This window comes from Stenella coeruleoalba, assembly GCF_951394435.1.
Source record: "Stenella coeruleoalba genome assembly, chromosome: 13".
Lineage (NCBI taxonomy): Eukaryota > Metazoa > Chordata > Mammalia > Artiodactyla > Delphinidae > Stenella > Stenella coeruleoalba.
In genome coordinates this window covers 7962644-7979292 of record NC_137159.1, presented here as the reverse complement: position 1 = coordinate 7979292, position 16649 = coordinate 7962644, and the positions used below count along the sequence as shown (strand labels likewise).

Here is a 16649-nt window from a genome sequence, read left to right as displayed (position 1 = left end):
GGGGAATGAGTGGCCGAAAGTAGTGTATTTTTTCCAGGAGTACATATCTGGGAATCCTATGCAGATGCGGATTGATTTTCTCCATTCGATTCTGTGTTTACGGGTCACAGTAACCTGAATGGAACTACGTCCAGGTACTGTCCCTTGGGCTCCCGAAAAGCCACTGGCCGGCTGGATCCCATTTCCCAGTTTGTGGAATCCCGGGACGCGGCATGTGGAGCCCCGCCTCCTGGAGCTCGAGGACAGAGCCGCCTCGGCTGGGCAGTCTGGCGGGAAAGGGAATTCAAGTATGTTTTAACATTTTCTGTGCTTCTGCTTTATGCATAACTTCGGCTTTCCTCTGGGGTCAGCCTAACTTGAATTGTTGATGGAGATACAAGATTGCCTAATTTAAAAATTGCCGCATTTTAGAACGTAAATCCTGTGAAGTTGACAGTTAAAATATTTACCGTTTTACTAAAAGCCGTGATTTTGCAACCGCGTTTTGATCGCCACCTACCCAGAGCTGCTTTTTCCGCGGTTTTTTGTTTAGTTTTGTTTATTCCAAGAGGCACTTCGGACGCCTGCCTAGAAGGCATTAGGAGTTAAAGAGACATTTCTTGCCTTCAGAGATGTCGATTTATTGAAAGGGAAATCCTATGTTCTGCATTTTCAGTAGTGCCCCCCCCCCCATTTACCATTATGTCTCTTTAGAAAAGGAGTTAGTTTTTTTTAAAGAACAGTTACGCGCATGGTCATTGTAAAAGAGCAACAACAAACCTATCAGACATTACGGGGGTGTGGGACGTCGGGGAGGGGCGGAAATAGCCCTGGTAGCCAGCCCTCCTCTCCCTGGGTATGCTAACGTTTCTCTGATAGCCTTCCAGAGTTTTTCTCTGTTTACACACACATTCACAGACATCTTTTTTTTTTCTAATTAATGAAAATGGGATCATCCTTTTCCTATGGTGCATTTATTTTCCTGCTTTTGTGTCTTTGCAAGAGAAACTTAATTGTACGGTGAAAGACAGTATAATTGCTTCAAGGTCCAAGAGTTACATGCCTAATTATTAAGAATAACCTTTATTGAAACTTACAACTTTTGACTGTCACACATTCTGAAGTATGTAAATGACACTTCATTCATTCAGCAAGAATTAATTGAGTGGCTGCTACATGGCAGTGCTGCTTTAGGTAGATGCTTGGGATACGAATAGACAGAGCAAGCCTAAAACAAAAGAAAATTTTAAAATCTTTGTGCTTGTGGAACCAACATGCTGTTGGGTGGGAACAGACAATAAACCACAAACCTAACAAAAAATTAAATTATGTTAGAAGATGTTAAATGCTATGGAAAGAAAATCAAGGAGAGTAAGAGAGATTGGGAGTGCTGACAATTGTAGTTTGGGTCAAAATGTTAAATAATGGAGTCAGGGTAGAACTCATTGAGAAGATGAGAATTAGGCCAGAAATTGAAGGATGTAAGAGAGTTAACTATGTGGATATCAGGGGCATTCCAGGAGAGGGAACAGCCAGTCAGGGGAGTATACCTGCATGGCAGGTTCCAGGACCTGCAACGGGGCCAGTGTGTGTAGCGATTGACCAAAAGTATGGAGGTGGTGTCCTCAAGGCGGGGGTTTAGCACTGGCTGTCACTCTGATTGAAATGGAGAGGCATTGGAGCTTTTTAGTCTTGTAATAAATAAACTTGTAATTTTGGAATAACTAGATTTATGGAAACGTTATGAAAATAGTATGGAGTTCCTACATACCCCCCACACCAAGTCTCCCCTTTTACTAACATCTTACATTAGTATGGTACATTCGTTATAATTGATGAGCCAATATTGATACGTTATCAACTAAAGGTCATACTTCATTCAGATTTTGTTAGTTTTTACCTGATGTCCTTTTACTGTTCCAGAATACCATCCAAGATACCACATTGTGTTTAGTTGTCAAATGCTCCTCCTGACTATGACAGTTTGACTATGACTTTCCTTGGTTTTGATGACCTTGACAGTTTCGAGGCAGTCAGGCATTTGAGGAGGCACTGGTCAAGTATTTTGTACAATGTCCTCCAATTGGAGTTTGTCTGATATTTTTCTGTGAGAGAAGTGTTAGGGGTTTTTGGAAGGAAGACATAGAGGTGAAGTGCCATTCTCATTCCATCATATCAAGGATACATGCTATCAGCTTGACTTGTATCACAATTGATGTTAAATCACCTCGATGACACAGTGTTTGTTAGGTTCCTCTAATGTAACGGTATTTTCCCCCCTTTCTATACTATATTCTGGTAGGAAGTGTTTAAGCATGACCCATGCCTCAGGGTTGATAGCTTTACTCCACCTCTTTGAGAGGGGAGTGTCTACATAAATTATTTGAAATTCTTCTGTAAGGGAGATTTGTTTCTTCTCCCTCATTAATTAATTTATTCATCTATTTATATCAGTATGGACTCATGGTTAGTTTATGTTTTGGATTATAAGCCAATACTTTGTTACTTATTTTGTTGCTCATATTATTTCAGCTGTAGCCACTGGGAGCTCTTTCATTTGGCTTCTGGTCCCTTTGACATACCCCCATCATTTTGATTTTTTGAGTAGTTCCTTTCTAGCACTAGGTGCTCCAGACTCATCGTTATATATTCCCTGCTACAGCCATATAATCAGCCATTTCTCCAAGGAGTCCTGGTTCTTTTTTTTTAGAGAATGCCATTAGAAACTAAGATCTGGGCACTGGGCATGCTCATCGCTACCGGGATGCCATTGCCTTTAGGTCCTCTTGGCTAACAGAGCTAACCCATGTGTGTATATGTATCTATAATTATTTCTCTATCCATCATATCTATATTAAACTAAACATGAGTTCCAACACTAATCCTCTGTCATTGGATCACATGGATCATTGTAGCCTTCCTCTCTGGCCTGTGTGTAACCTCCTACTCTGATAATGAGAAGCCTGGCTCATTGGAAGGTTTTGAGCGGAGGAGTTGACATTATCTGATTTCGGACTTAATGAGATGATTGCTGCTGTGGAGAAAAGACCTTGGGGAAGTTAGAATAGAAGCAGGAAGGCCAGTTAGGAGGCTCTTGTTGAAATCTAAGTGATAAGAGAAAGATTTAACAAAGAGTGAAGCTAAATAAGTTGGGTTAGTACCTAACGCTTAACTTGGGAGGAATGAGTATGGTAGAGAAAATAATTTAGCATTGTCTATTTGATGGGAGGGACAGAGGATTAAGCGTCTCTTCTAAAGAAGCCTTGATACAAGGCATCTAAACAACCAACCAAGCAAACTGGATGATGTGAACTAGAAATTGCTCTGCTGTATTGTAATGTTTGAGGTCTGAAGTCAGAATGGCAGTTATGAAATTCTGATGTACTTCTGAATTCTGAGTTGAGCGGACCATGGATCTAACCCGTTAACTGATTCAGACATTCATCAACAAACACTGGGTGCCTACTGTCCATCAGATGGTGTGCCAGATGCTGAGAGTAGAAGATGAACAAGACAAAATTCTTGTTTTCAGGGCGTTAAGGATATAGTAGTTAACTCTTCTAAAACTGATACGTAATTAGTTTTGAGAGACTGGTTCGGTTGCTGAGACTTTTTCTGAAGTCAGGCCCTTCTAATGGGACATCTCGCATTGATTCCAGTAGCTTCATTGCTTTGTCCACACCACAGGAAAGGCCTGCAGAGCTCGAGTGAGCCAGAATCTGGTGGGCACTGAAATACAGTACTTGCCCTATTTTGGCATGTTAGGGTATTCTTATTATAGCTTTGTAATAATTTAATGATATTATAATAGTAAAAACTACCATTTATTGAGGGCTTCTTATGTGCCAAGTACTGTTTTAGGTGTTTTCAGAGTAATTCATTTGCAAGATAGGTATTATTTTTTTTTCTGTTCTCTGGGGGGAAAAATTGAAACATACAAATTAAGTAACCTGTCCAAAATATACATGTAGTTCATGAACTTAATCTTTCTGCATTCAGTTTAAGTCGGTACGCTATAATTGTTTTGTGTCTAAATAAACATGACCTTTAGTTTATAAATGCAATGCATGTTCGTTAAGAATAGTCTAAAAATATAAATAAGCAAAAAAGAACATTCTGCTTTATTTAACAGAAGGGTGTTATGATTTAGTGAAAATATGCTGGACTAGGTATTAGGAGGTTTGGGTTCCAGACCATATACTCTCTTGAAAGCTGGATGACCTTTGGTAAATGATTGAACTCTCTGGGATTCATTTTCCTCATAAATAAAGTAAGAGCGTTGTCAGTCCTAATTGGGAGTTTGGATTTCTTCAGTCCCTTCCAGCTCTTTAATTTTTTTTTTTTTGATTCTATAGCAAAGCATAGAATCTGCCCTCGCTCTTGAAGATTTTTTAAATGATAGTAACCTCCATTGCCTATTTTTGTTGAATCAGCCTAGGGTGTAATTTAACTCTTTGGTGAAAATGGGATATGGTTAATGTATAATTACTTCCTATGGTTTTCTTGAACTCTCAATAAAACATCTATTGTAACTTAATTCTTGTCCTTAATGTATTAAAACAATCAAGATTTTGCTGTTAAACTTCATCCAGTTTTTCAGTTTGAGCTATCCATTTCTAAGACATACCTGACCCACAGATCTGTTTTCTACTTCTCACAGCCCCTAAGGAGAACAGTCACCACACTCATGGCAGGGATTTTGCGCTCAATAGTTCAGAGGCCCCCAGGCAGACTACAAGTAAGTATTTCTTTTCAAGAATGATCTTTTTTTTTTCCTATTCCTTAAGAACTTTTTCTCTCTTTTCTAATTAACAAAACATACAGGCAAGTTAAAATTTTAAGTTTCTTTATATATATATATATATATATATATATATATATATATATATATATATACTTTTTTAATGTTGAACGTTAATTTTATTTGTGGTTTATCTGCTGTTTTATCCCTAAAGATCTGAAATCACAAAAGACCTTTTCCTGGAGAAAATGCTGGTAAAAAATGGCTAGTGTTGATTCCCCATGGCCCACCTTAATCTTTTGAAAGTTTTAGATTTTTTTTCCTTCAGTTATGAAGAGTCCATTTTCAGTAATAGAAAATTAGAAAAATGTAGAAAAGCAGAAAGAAAAGAAACAGTTTCCCAGAGACCATTAATGTTTGTACTTTCATGTATTTCCTTCCAGTCTTTCTTGTAGAAATTTCAGTGGTGCAGCCTAATCTATTCATGAGGTCCAGAGTCTAGATAGGACCTGCTGCTGCCTTTAGATAATAATAATGCCAGGTGCTTTACACACTTACCTTAAGCTCAGATTAATCCTGGGTGGTAAGTATTATTTCCTTTTTATAGCTGAGGAAACCGACCCTCTGAGAGGATAAGTATCTCATATGTCACAGCTGGTAAGTACAGAGCAGGATTAGAGGCCCAGTGTTCCTGGTATGTCAAAGCCCATGTCCTTCACCAGTCTCCCCCTAACCCCCAGTTCCCTCCTGCTTATTCTCCCATTGTTTATACCATCTCTGCAGTACAGGGAGGGCATGAAGGGAATGATTATTTTCCACCCAGAGGAGTTTCCTGGTATGAAGGATTAGCAGTGAATCCTTTTTCTTCTGCAGCCTGAGAGAAACACGACTGGAAGATTGTAGAAAGGGAACAAGAGACAGGAAACAGGAGTTGATGGCATTCTTGGGACTAGAAAGAAAACTGGAAACTCATTTTGGCTTTCTTTTACACTGTATTGCTGAAGCTGAATTATCGTATGTTGTCTAGAGCACACTGACAAACTACAACCTACAAGCCAAATTCAGCCCACCACCTATTTTTGTAAAAGTTTTATTGAAACATAGCCACACAGATTTGTTTACATATTGTCAACAACTGCTTTCGCCCTGCTGTGGCAGAGCTGAGACTTGGCTGCGCAAACTGTGTAGCCCCAGAGCTGGAAATATTTACTGTCTGGTTCTTTACAGAAAAATATTGCCAGCTGCTGGTCTAGAAGTTTATATTTAATGTGTTTTTTCTTCATGTTAGTGGTAAGATGAGATGTATTCATTCAGCTAGGGGGCTGAGATAAATGTTTAATAATTACAGGTTAGGTGAGAACAGATTTTGTCACCTAAAAATTGGTAGGTTATGATTTCTGCACTAGATAGAGTTCTAAAAATCAAATGTTTTATGGCATATTTTAGATGGTGACAAAAGGTGTGGAGCCCCTTGTTTGTACAGATTGGATTCGTCACAAATTTACGAAGTCAAGAATTCCAGATAAAGTAAGTTTTTACATTACTGATTTGAAAAAAATGTTACTGTTACCGGGTCCAAGCTCATTCTGCTCACCGCAGGGCAGGCCAGTAAATCGGGAGATGAGGTGTTGAGGCAAGGAATAGCGACTCTTATTTGGAAAGCCGGCAGACTGAGAAGATGGCGGACTAGTGTACCCAAAAACCATCTTATTGGGGTCAGGATGCCAGTTTCTTTTATAGAACAGACAGGGGGAGGAGGTGAGGAAGTAAAGTAAAAAGGCCATTTGTCTTGCAAAATCTCCTCCCTCGGCCTGCATGGGGACGGGATGTGTTAATTTCTTCTTTTCTGTAGCCATTCACAGGTGGTCAGGGTCAGAATGTCTGTCTGTGAGCTGAACAAAGGCCTTTTAGTTTAACAGGCAGAGGAGCAGGGTTCCTTGTGGCAGGCCATTATCTATGCTTACAGCTATAACAAAAGCAACGAAAAGCAAAGGTTAAAGTGAAAGAAACAGAACCAACATGGAGTCAGAATTCTCTCTTCCCTGTTACATTATGTTTTGAAGGTACCGATTTTTGTAATATTGAAAACTTTCATGTTGAATTATTTGCGGGTATAGGTAGAAGTGTAGAGTTTAAAACATAGGATTTATGTGGGAGGGATAAATTGGAAGATTGGGGTTGACATATACACACTACTATATATAAAATAGATAACTAATAAGAACCTACTGCATAACACAGGGAACTCTACTTAATACTCTATAATGGCCTATATGGGAAAAGAATCTAAAAACAGAGGTGGCTATATGTATATGTATAACTGATTCACTTTGCTGTGCACGTGATATTAACACAACATTGTAAATCAACTGTACGCCAATAAAAAGTTTAAAAATAAAAAAAATTTTTTAAAATTAAACATAGTAGGATTTATGTAAATGATTATTTAAAATAAATATGTGCCACTGACCTTTTAAGTACTGGGTTTTGGTCTCAGAATCTGTTTATTCCTGCTTATGGCTTTTTCCCTTGATACTTTGTGTTTTCATATCACCATTGTCCTGAGAAAACAGTGTTTCTTCCTCCTGCTCAGACTGTCTGTGTGGCTCTTGGTTTTCACTTTCTCTATCAGCCATTGCTAATTTGGATCTTCTTCTCTGCTAGATTTGTGTCTACCTATGATTCTTTTAGAAAACACTGACTAAGCCCTCAGTAGATTTCTGTTTTATTTTGATTTCTCCAATTTTTTTGTACTGTGGTAAAATACATGCAACATAAAATTTAAACATTTTTAAGTGTACATTTCAGTTGTATTAAGTACATTCATATTGTCGTGTGACCATCACAGCCACCATCTCCAGAATGATTCATCTTGCAAAACTGGACCTCTGTACTCATTAAACAGTAACTCCTCATACCTTCTCCCCCTAGTCCCTGGTAACCACCATTCTCCACTGATTTTTTTAAAGCTAAAATAGTATTACCATTGACTATTTAGATACCTTTAATGTGCTTGATGTTCTTTTATCAGAAATCTCTTTTTTTTCAAGTCATGGTCCACAACTGCATTGTCTTATATGTTTTCATGTTCCTTAGACTGTAAACTTCTGGAAGAAATGATAGATACAGATGTTAGCATTGTTTAAAATGTGGGGGGAGTGATTTTGATCACTGGTTGCAGTGAGCATGAAAACTTTTAAACTTTATAGAAATGACTCTGAGATTTGCACCTCCAGCTCTTCGCCTATCTTCTGAACTTACTCCTATGTTCTCCTGTAGTTTCTAGACCTTGCTGCTTAGATAACCTGTAGGTATTTCAAGTTATCCAAAATTAGACTCATTGTCTTACAAATGAGGTTGTCCTCCAGACAACCAAACTAAAAGAGAGTGCTTGTCCTATATTAGTGATGTCAGTTAATGCTACCATCCTCTACCTGACTTCCCAGACTAGAAAGCTCTAAGTCAGTCTCAACCCTATCTTCTCCCTCACCCACCACAAATCCATCTATTTTATTACCTAAAGTCCCCAAATCAGCCTCTTTCTGTTACAGCTGCTATAATTCAGACTCTTAAACCATGGCTCTAAGTGCTTCCTGAGTTTCCTTGTATCAGTCTCCACCTCCAGTTCATTTGAAAGAGTTTTCTTTCTGAATCTATTTTTGAAATGTCATTTGCTTCAAACCTCCAATAACCTTACATCCATTCTGGGAATTTCTGAAGACTAAGCATAGTTAAGCTTGGTTTAACTTCTCGCCCTGCATTGCTTTTCCTATTTTTTTCTACCTTAGTCACACAGAACCACTTACTTTTCCTGAATATTTCATGCTCCTCACACCATTTCTTTAATTCTTCTCTCCTTTTCTTTGGTGCACCTACCCCATCAAAACTTCTAGAAAAATACCCTTCATCCTACCCACCTGGAGGCAAATACTGCTAACACCCTCCACATACTTTTCTGTTAAATATTTTTGAAGATGTGCATCATCTTGCCTATAATGCTTCTCCAGCTGCTTTCATCATTTCGCAATGTAATGTGAACCCTCTGTGGATAAGTTAATGATTGAATAATATCCTTTTTGATTAAAGTACCATCTTTTTTTTTGGCCTTCCTCAGTCTGATTCCCTAGAGGTATGACTCTTGACCTAATGTTTTTGACACCTTTATACAAATAAGGATAAATAAATATATATATATATATATATATATATATATATATATATAAAATACACACACATGTATATATAATTGTTAGAATCATATTTAGAATTTAGGGGAGAGACCTTCAAGATGGTGGAGGAGTAACATGTGGAGATCACCTTCCTCCCCACAAATACATCAGAAATACATCGGGCTTCCCTGGTGGCGCAGTGGTTGAGAATCTGCCTGCCAATGCAGGGGACACGGGTTCGAGCCCTGGTCTGGGAAGATCCCACATGCCGCGGAGCAACTAGGCCTGTGAGCAACAACTACTGAGCCTGCGTGTCTGCAGCCTGTGCTCTGCAACAAGAAAGGCCGCGACAGTGAGAGGCCCGCGCACAGCGATGAAGAGTCGCCCCCGCTTGCCACAACTAGAGAAAGCCCTCGCACAAAAATGAAGACCCAACACAGCAAAAATAAATAAATTAATTAATAAACTCCTACTCCCAACATCTTCTTTAAAAAAACAAACAAACAAAAAAAAAAAAACTAAAAAAAAAAAATACATCTACATGTGGAACAACTCCTACAGAACACCTACTGAACGCTGGCAGAAGACCTCAGACTTCCCAAAAGGCAAGAAACTCCCCACGTAACTGGCCGTGTGGCTGACAGGGCCTTCGTGCTCTGGCCAGGTGTCAGGCCTGTACCTCTGAGTTGGGAGAGCCGAGTTCAGGACATTGGTCCACCAGAGACCTCCCGGCTCCATGTAATATCAAGCGGCGAAAGCTCTCCCAGAGATCTCCATCTCAAACCTAACACCCAGCTCCACTCAACAACCAGCAAGCTACAGTGCTGGACACCCTATGCCAAATAACTAGCAAGGTAGGAACACAACTGCACCCATTAGCAGAGAGGCTGCCTAAACATAATAAGGTCACAGACACCCCAAAACACACCAGCAGACATGGTCCTGCCCTCCAGAAAGACAAGATCCAGCCTCATCCACCAGAACACAGGCAACAGTCCCCTCCACCAGGAAGCCTACACAACCCACTGAACCAACCTTAGCCACTGGGGGCAGACACCAAAAACAACGGGAACTACTAACCTGTAGCCTGCAAAAAGGAGACCCCAAACACAGTAAGTTAAGCAAAATTAGAAGACAGAAAACACACAGCAGATGAAGGAGCAAGGTGAAAACCCACCAGACCAAACAAATGAAGAGGAAATAGGCAGTCTGCCTGAAAAAGAATTCAGAGTAATGATAGTAAAGATGATCCAAAATCTTGGAAGTAGAATAGAGAAAATACAAGAAACATTTAACAAGGACCTGGAAGAATTAAAGAGCAAACAAACAAGATGAACAGCACAATAAATGAAATTAAAAATTCTCTAGAAGGAATCAATAGCACAATAACTGAGGCAGAAGAACAGATAAGTGACCTCGAAGATAAAATAGTGGAAATAACTACTGCAGAGCAGAATAAAGGAAAAAGGATGAAAAGAATTGAGGACAGTCTCAGAGACCTCTGGGACAACATTAAACTCACCAACATTCAAATTATAGGGGTCCCAGAAGAACAAGAGAAAAAGAAAGGGACTGAGAAAATATTTGAAGAGATTATAGTTGAAAACTTCCCTAATATGGGAAAGGAAATAGTCAATCAACTCCAGGAAGCACAGAGAGTCCCATACAGGATAAATCCACGGAGAAACACACCAAGACACAAATTAATCAAAATGTCAAAAATTAAATACAAAGAGAAAAAAAAGCAGCAAAGGAAAAGCAACAAATAACATACAAGGGAATCCCCATAAGGTTAACAGCTGATCTTTCAGCAGAAACTCTGCAAGCCAGAAGGGACTGGCAGGACATATTTAAAGTGATGAAAGGGAAAAACCTACAACCAAAATTATTCTATCCAGCAAGGATCTCATTAAGATTCGACAGAGAAATTAAAGCCTTTACAGACAAGCAAAAGCTAAGAGAATTCTGCACCACCAAACCAGCTTTACAACAAATGCTAAAGGAACTTCTCTAGGCAGGAAACACAAGAAAAGAAAAAGACTTACAATAACAAACCCAAAACAATTAAGAAAATGGGAATAGGAACATACATATTGATAACTATCTTAAATGTAAATGGATTAAATGCTCCAACCAAAAGACACAGACTGGCTGAATGGTTACAGAAACAAGACCTGTATATATGCTGTCTACAAGAGACCCACTTGAGACCTAGGGACACATACAGATTGAAAGTGAGGGGATGGAAAAAGATATTCCATGCAAATAGAAATCAAAAGAAAGCTAGAGTAGCAATTCTCATATCAGACAAAATAGACTTTAAAATAAAGACTATTATAAGAGACAAAGAAGAACACCACATAATGATCAACGGATCAATCCAAGAAGAAGATATAACAAGTGTAAATATTTATGCACCCAACATAGGAGCACCTCAATACATAAAGCAAATAGTAACAGCCATAAAAGGGGAAATCGACAGTAACACATTCATAGTAGGGGACTTTAACACCCCACTCTTCACCAATGGACAGATCATCCAAAATGAAAATAAATAAGAAAACACAAGCTTTAAATGATACATTAAACAAGATGGACTTAGTTGATATTTATAGGACATTCCATCCAAAAACAACAGAATACACTTTCTTCTCAAGTGCTCATGGCACATTCTCCAGGATAGATCATATATTGGGTCACATATCAAGACTTGGTAAATTTAAGAAAATTGAAATTCTATCAGTATCTTTTCTGACCACAAAGCTATGAGACTAGATATCAATTACAAGAAGAAATCTAAAAAACACGAACACTTGGAGGCTAAACATTACACTACTTAATAACCAAGAGATAACTGAAGAAATTAAAGAGGAAATCAAAAAATACCTAGAAACAAATGATAATGAAAACACGACCCAAAACCTATGGGATGCAGCAAAAGAGGTTCTAAGAGGGAAGTTTATAACAATACAATCCTACCTTAAGAAACAAGAAACATCTCAAATAAACAACCTAACCTTACACGTAAAGCAGTTAGAGAAAGAAGAACAAAAAACCCCCAAAGTTAGCAGAAGAAAAGAAATCATAAAGATCAGATCAGAAATAAATGAAAAAGAAATGAAGGAAACAGTAGCAAATGTCAGTAAAACTAAAAGCTGGTTCTTTGAGAAGATAAACAAAATTGATTAACCATTAGCCAGACTCATCAAGAAGAAAAGGGAAAAGACTCAAATCAACAGAATTAGAAATGAAAAAGAAGTAACAACTGACACTGCAGAAATACAAAGGATCATGAGAGATTGCTACAAGCAACTATATGCCAATAAAATGGACAACCTGGAAGAAATGGACAAATTCTTAGCAAGGTATAACCTTCCAAGACTGAACCAGGAAGAAATAGAAAATATGAACAGACCAACCACAAGTAATGAAATTGAAACTGTGATTAAAAATCTTCCAACAAGCAAAAGTCCAGGACCAGATGGCTTCACAGGTGAATTCTATCAAACATTTAGAGAAGAGCTAACACCTATCCTTCTCAAACTCTTCCAAAAATTGTGGAGGAAGGAACATTCCCAGATTCATTCCATGAGGCCACCATCACCCTGATACCAAAACCAGACAAAGATAGTACAAAAAAAGAAAATTAAAGACCAATATCACTGATGAACATAGATGCAAAAATCCTCAAAATACTAGCAAACAGAATCCAACAGTACATTAAAAGGATCATACACCATGATCAAGTGGGGTTTATCCCGGGAATGCAAGGATTCTTCAATATATGCAAATCAACCAGTGTGATACACCATATTAACTAATTGAAGGATAAAGATCATATGCTCATCTCAATAGATGCAGAAAAAGCTTTTGACAAAACTCAACACCCGTTTATGGTAAAACTCCTCCAGTAAGTAGGCATAGAGGGAACTTACCTCAACATAATAAAGGCCATATATGACAAGCCCACAGCCAACATCGTTCTCAGTGGTGAAAAACTGAAACCATTTCCCCTAAGATCAGGAACAAGACAAGGTTGTCCACTCTCACCACTATTATTCAACATAGTTTTGGAAGTTTTAGCCACAGCAATCAGAGAAGAAAAAGAAATAAAAGGAATCCAAATGTAAAAGAAGTAAAGCTGTCACTGTTTGCAGCTGACATGATACTATACATAGAGAATCCTAAACATGCTACCAGAAAACTACTAGAGCTAATCAATGAATTTGGTGGAGTAGCAGGATACAAAATTAATGCACAGAAATTTCTGGCATTCCTGTACACTAATGATGAAAAATCAGAAAGAGAAATTAAGGAAACACTCCCATTTACCATTGCAACAAAAAGAATAAAATACCATGGAATAAACCTACCTAACGAGACAAAAGACCTGTATGCAGAAAAATATAAGACTCTGTTGAAAGAATTTAAAGATGATACAAACAGATGGAGAGATATACCATGTTCTTGGAATGAAAGAATCAATATTGTGAAAATGACTGTACTACTCAAGGGAATCTACAGATTCAATGAAATCCCTATCAAACTACCAATGGCATTTTTCACAGAAGTAGAACAAAAAATTTCACAAGTTGTATGGAAACACAAAAGACCCAGAGTAGCCAAAGCAGTCTTGAGAAAGAAAAACGGAGCTGGAGGAATCAGGCTCCTGGGCCTCAGACTATACTACAAAGCTACAGTAATCAAGACAATATGGTACTGGCACAAAAACAGAAATATAGATCAACGGCACAGGATAGAAAGCCCAGAGATAAACCCACACACATATGGTCACCTTATTTTTGTTAAAGGAGGCGAGACTATACAATGGAGAAAAGAAAGCCTCTTCAATAAGTGATGCTGGGAAAACTGGACAGCTACATGTAAAAGAATGAAACTAGAATACTCCCTAATACCACACACAAAAATAAACTCAAAATGGATTAAACGCCTAAATGTAAGGCCAGACACTATAAAACTCTTACAGGAAAACATAGACAGAACACTCTATGACATAAATCACAGCAAGATCCTTTTTGACCCAGCTTCTAGAGAAATGGACATAAAAACAAAACTAAACAAATGGGACCTAATGAAACTTAAAAGCTTTTGCACAGCAAAGGAAAATATAAACAAGATGAAAAGGCAACCCTCAGAATGGGAGAAAATACTTGCAAATGAAGCAGCTGACAAAGGATTAATCTCCAAAATATACAAGCAGCTCATGCAGCACGATATCAAAAAAACAAGCAATCCAATCCAAAAATGGGCAGAAGACCTAAGTAGACCAAAGAAGATATACAGATTGCCAACACACACAAGAAAGAATGCTCAGCATCACTAATCATTAGAGAAATGCAAATCAAAACTACAATGAGGTATCACCTCACACCAGTCAGAATGGCCATCATCAAATAGTCTACAAACAATAAATGCTGGAGAGGGTATGGAGGAAAGGGAACCATCTTGCGCTGTTGGTGGGAATGTAAATTGATACAGTCACTGTGGAGAACAGTATGGAGGTTCCTTAAAAAACTAAAAATAGAATTACCATATGATCCAGCAATCCCACTACTGGGCATATAACCTGAGAAAATCATAATTCAAAAAGAGTCATGTACCAAAATGTTCATTGCAGCTCTATTTAAAATAGCCAGAACATTGACGCAACCTAAGTGTCCATCAATAGGTGAATGGATAAAGAAGATGTGGCACATATATACAATGGAATATTACTCAGCCATAAAAAGAAACAAAATTGAGTTATTTGTAGTGAGGTGGATGGACCTAGAGACTGTCATGCAGAGTGAAGTAAGTCAGAAAGAGATAAACAAATACCATATGCTAACACATATATATGGAATCTAAAAAGAAAAAAAGGTTTTGAAGAACCTAGGGGCAGGACAGGAATAACTACGCAGACATAGAGAATGGACTTGAAGATGCGGGGACGGGGAGGGGTAAGCTGAGATGAAGTGAGTGACATGGACATATATACACTACCAAATGTAAAATAGCTAGCTAGTGGGAAGCAGCTGCATAGCACAGGGAGATCAGCTTGGTGCTTTGTGACCACCTAGATGGGTGGGATAGGGAGGGTGGGAGGGAGACGCAAGAGGGTAGAGATATGGGGATATATGTATATGTATAGGTGATTCACTTTCTTATAAAGCAGAAACTAACACACCATTGTAAAGCAATTATACTCTAATAAAGATGTTAAAAACAAAAAATAGAATTTAGGATCATATTCTTAGAATTAGTAGTTACAGAATATATCATATATACACACTCATCATGGTGTAGATGAAACAGATACAAGATCCTGTTACACAGTGGTGTGGAAATTTGGTTTTCTTGCTCAATATATTATGACCTTCAATGTTAGTACTTACAAAGATAGTAAACTTTATTTGTTTTAATGGTAGCATTATAGCCCGTAGGATTCATCATGATTTATTTGCATCATATCTTATTTAGTTATATTATTTTTATTTTTATTTAGAGTGTATGCCTCATAATTTATTTAGCTATTCTCTTGAGGAATATAGATGTGGCCTTTAAAATTTTCAGTATTGGGCTTCCCTGGTGGCGCAGTGGTTGAGAGTCCGCCTGCCAATGCAGGGGACACGGGTTTGTGCCCCAGTCCGGGAAGATCCCATGTGCCGTGGAGCGGCTGGGCTTGTGAGCCATGGCCGCTGAGCCTGCGTGTCCGGAGCCTGTGCTCCGCAATAGGAGAGGCCACAACAGTGAGAGGCCCACGTACCGCAAAAAAAAAAAAAAAAATGTCAGTATTACAAATAGTGTTATACATAACATCCTTATTCGGGGTTGCAGTGAATACGTACTTTTTATAATATTCATGTGTTATTGTCATTGTAAGTTTTTGTTTGTCCCCCTACTTGAATGGGGGAGGGGGTGCAGCCCAAGGCCCAGCTCATATAACGCAACATATTCTCTTGACATTTGAACTCTTTAGTGTCATCTGGTTGCTCCTGCTTTTCTCTTAATAAAAACAAAACAAAACAAACCCTTACCTGTGTGGTATTTTTCTTAGAGTATGAAATTCTTAGACTCCATCTATCTGAGTAATCAGACTGGTAGAAATGTTCAATTTGAAGGTGAGGATTATAGAACTATTAGGGATGAAATCATTATGTAGTTGTTTGAAGTTTTTTTAAGGAAAAAAAATAAAGGAGGCACATAGAAGCTGTGTAAATTGAAAATATACCGTTTATAATTCTTCCTTTCCAGGTTTTTCAACCTTCACCTGAAGATCATGAAAAATATGGTGGGGATCCCCAGCAGCCTCATAAACTGCATATTGTTACCAGAATAAAAAGTACAAAAAGACGTCCATATTGGGAGAAAGATATAATAAAGATGCTTGGGTTACAAAAAGTACGTAACTATTTTAGTCATCTTTAGTGTTGTTTAAATTTGCTTTAAATTTTCCACTTTTAAAACTTTTGTTTAAATGTATGATTTCACGTAATATATTTGGAAGTTTGATTTAGACAGAATGAGCCTACACCTTAACCTTTTCCTGTAACATGGGACCATCTGTGCTTTTGAAATTGATCCATAACATTGTTTCCTTTGTTTGTAGGCACATACTCCTCAAGTTCACAAGAATATCCCTTCGGTGAATGCAAAACTGAAAGTGGTTAAACATTTGATAAGGTTTGTTGTTTGTTATTCCAGCAGTTTCTTAAAACGTGTTACCTAGTATAACTCTAAAAGCATTCCCTTATGTCACA

The 16649-nt window shown here is 38.0% G+C and overlaps 1 protein-coding gene across 15 annotated transcripts in view; it reads left to right on the top strand.

The window, feature by feature from the left end:
• Positions 1 to 16649, top strand: part of MRPL30 (mitochondrial ribosomal protein L30) — a 71330-nt gene that overhangs the window by 143 nt on the left and 54538 nt on the right. For 14 of the 15 annotated variants that reach the window (XR_013830960.1, XR_013830961.1, XR_013830962.1 and 11 more), the window contains exons 1-5: positions 3 to 287; positions 4640 to 4717; positions 6167 to 6247; positions 16144 to 16290; positions 16499 to 16572. Coding sequence is in view for 1 of the 15 variants with exons in the window: in XM_079940357.1 (XP_079796483.1) it covers positions 213 to 287; positions 4640 to 4717; positions 6167 to 6247; positions 16144 to 16290; positions 16499 to 16572 (455 nt within the window). In the remaining 14 variants the exon portion in view is untranslated. Of the gene's footprint in view, positions 1 to 2; positions 288 to 4639; positions 4718 to 6166; positions 6248 to 16143; positions 16291 to 16498; positions 16573 to 16649 lie in introns of those variants that run through there. The other variant, XR_013830959.1, reaches the window with a different exon arrangement.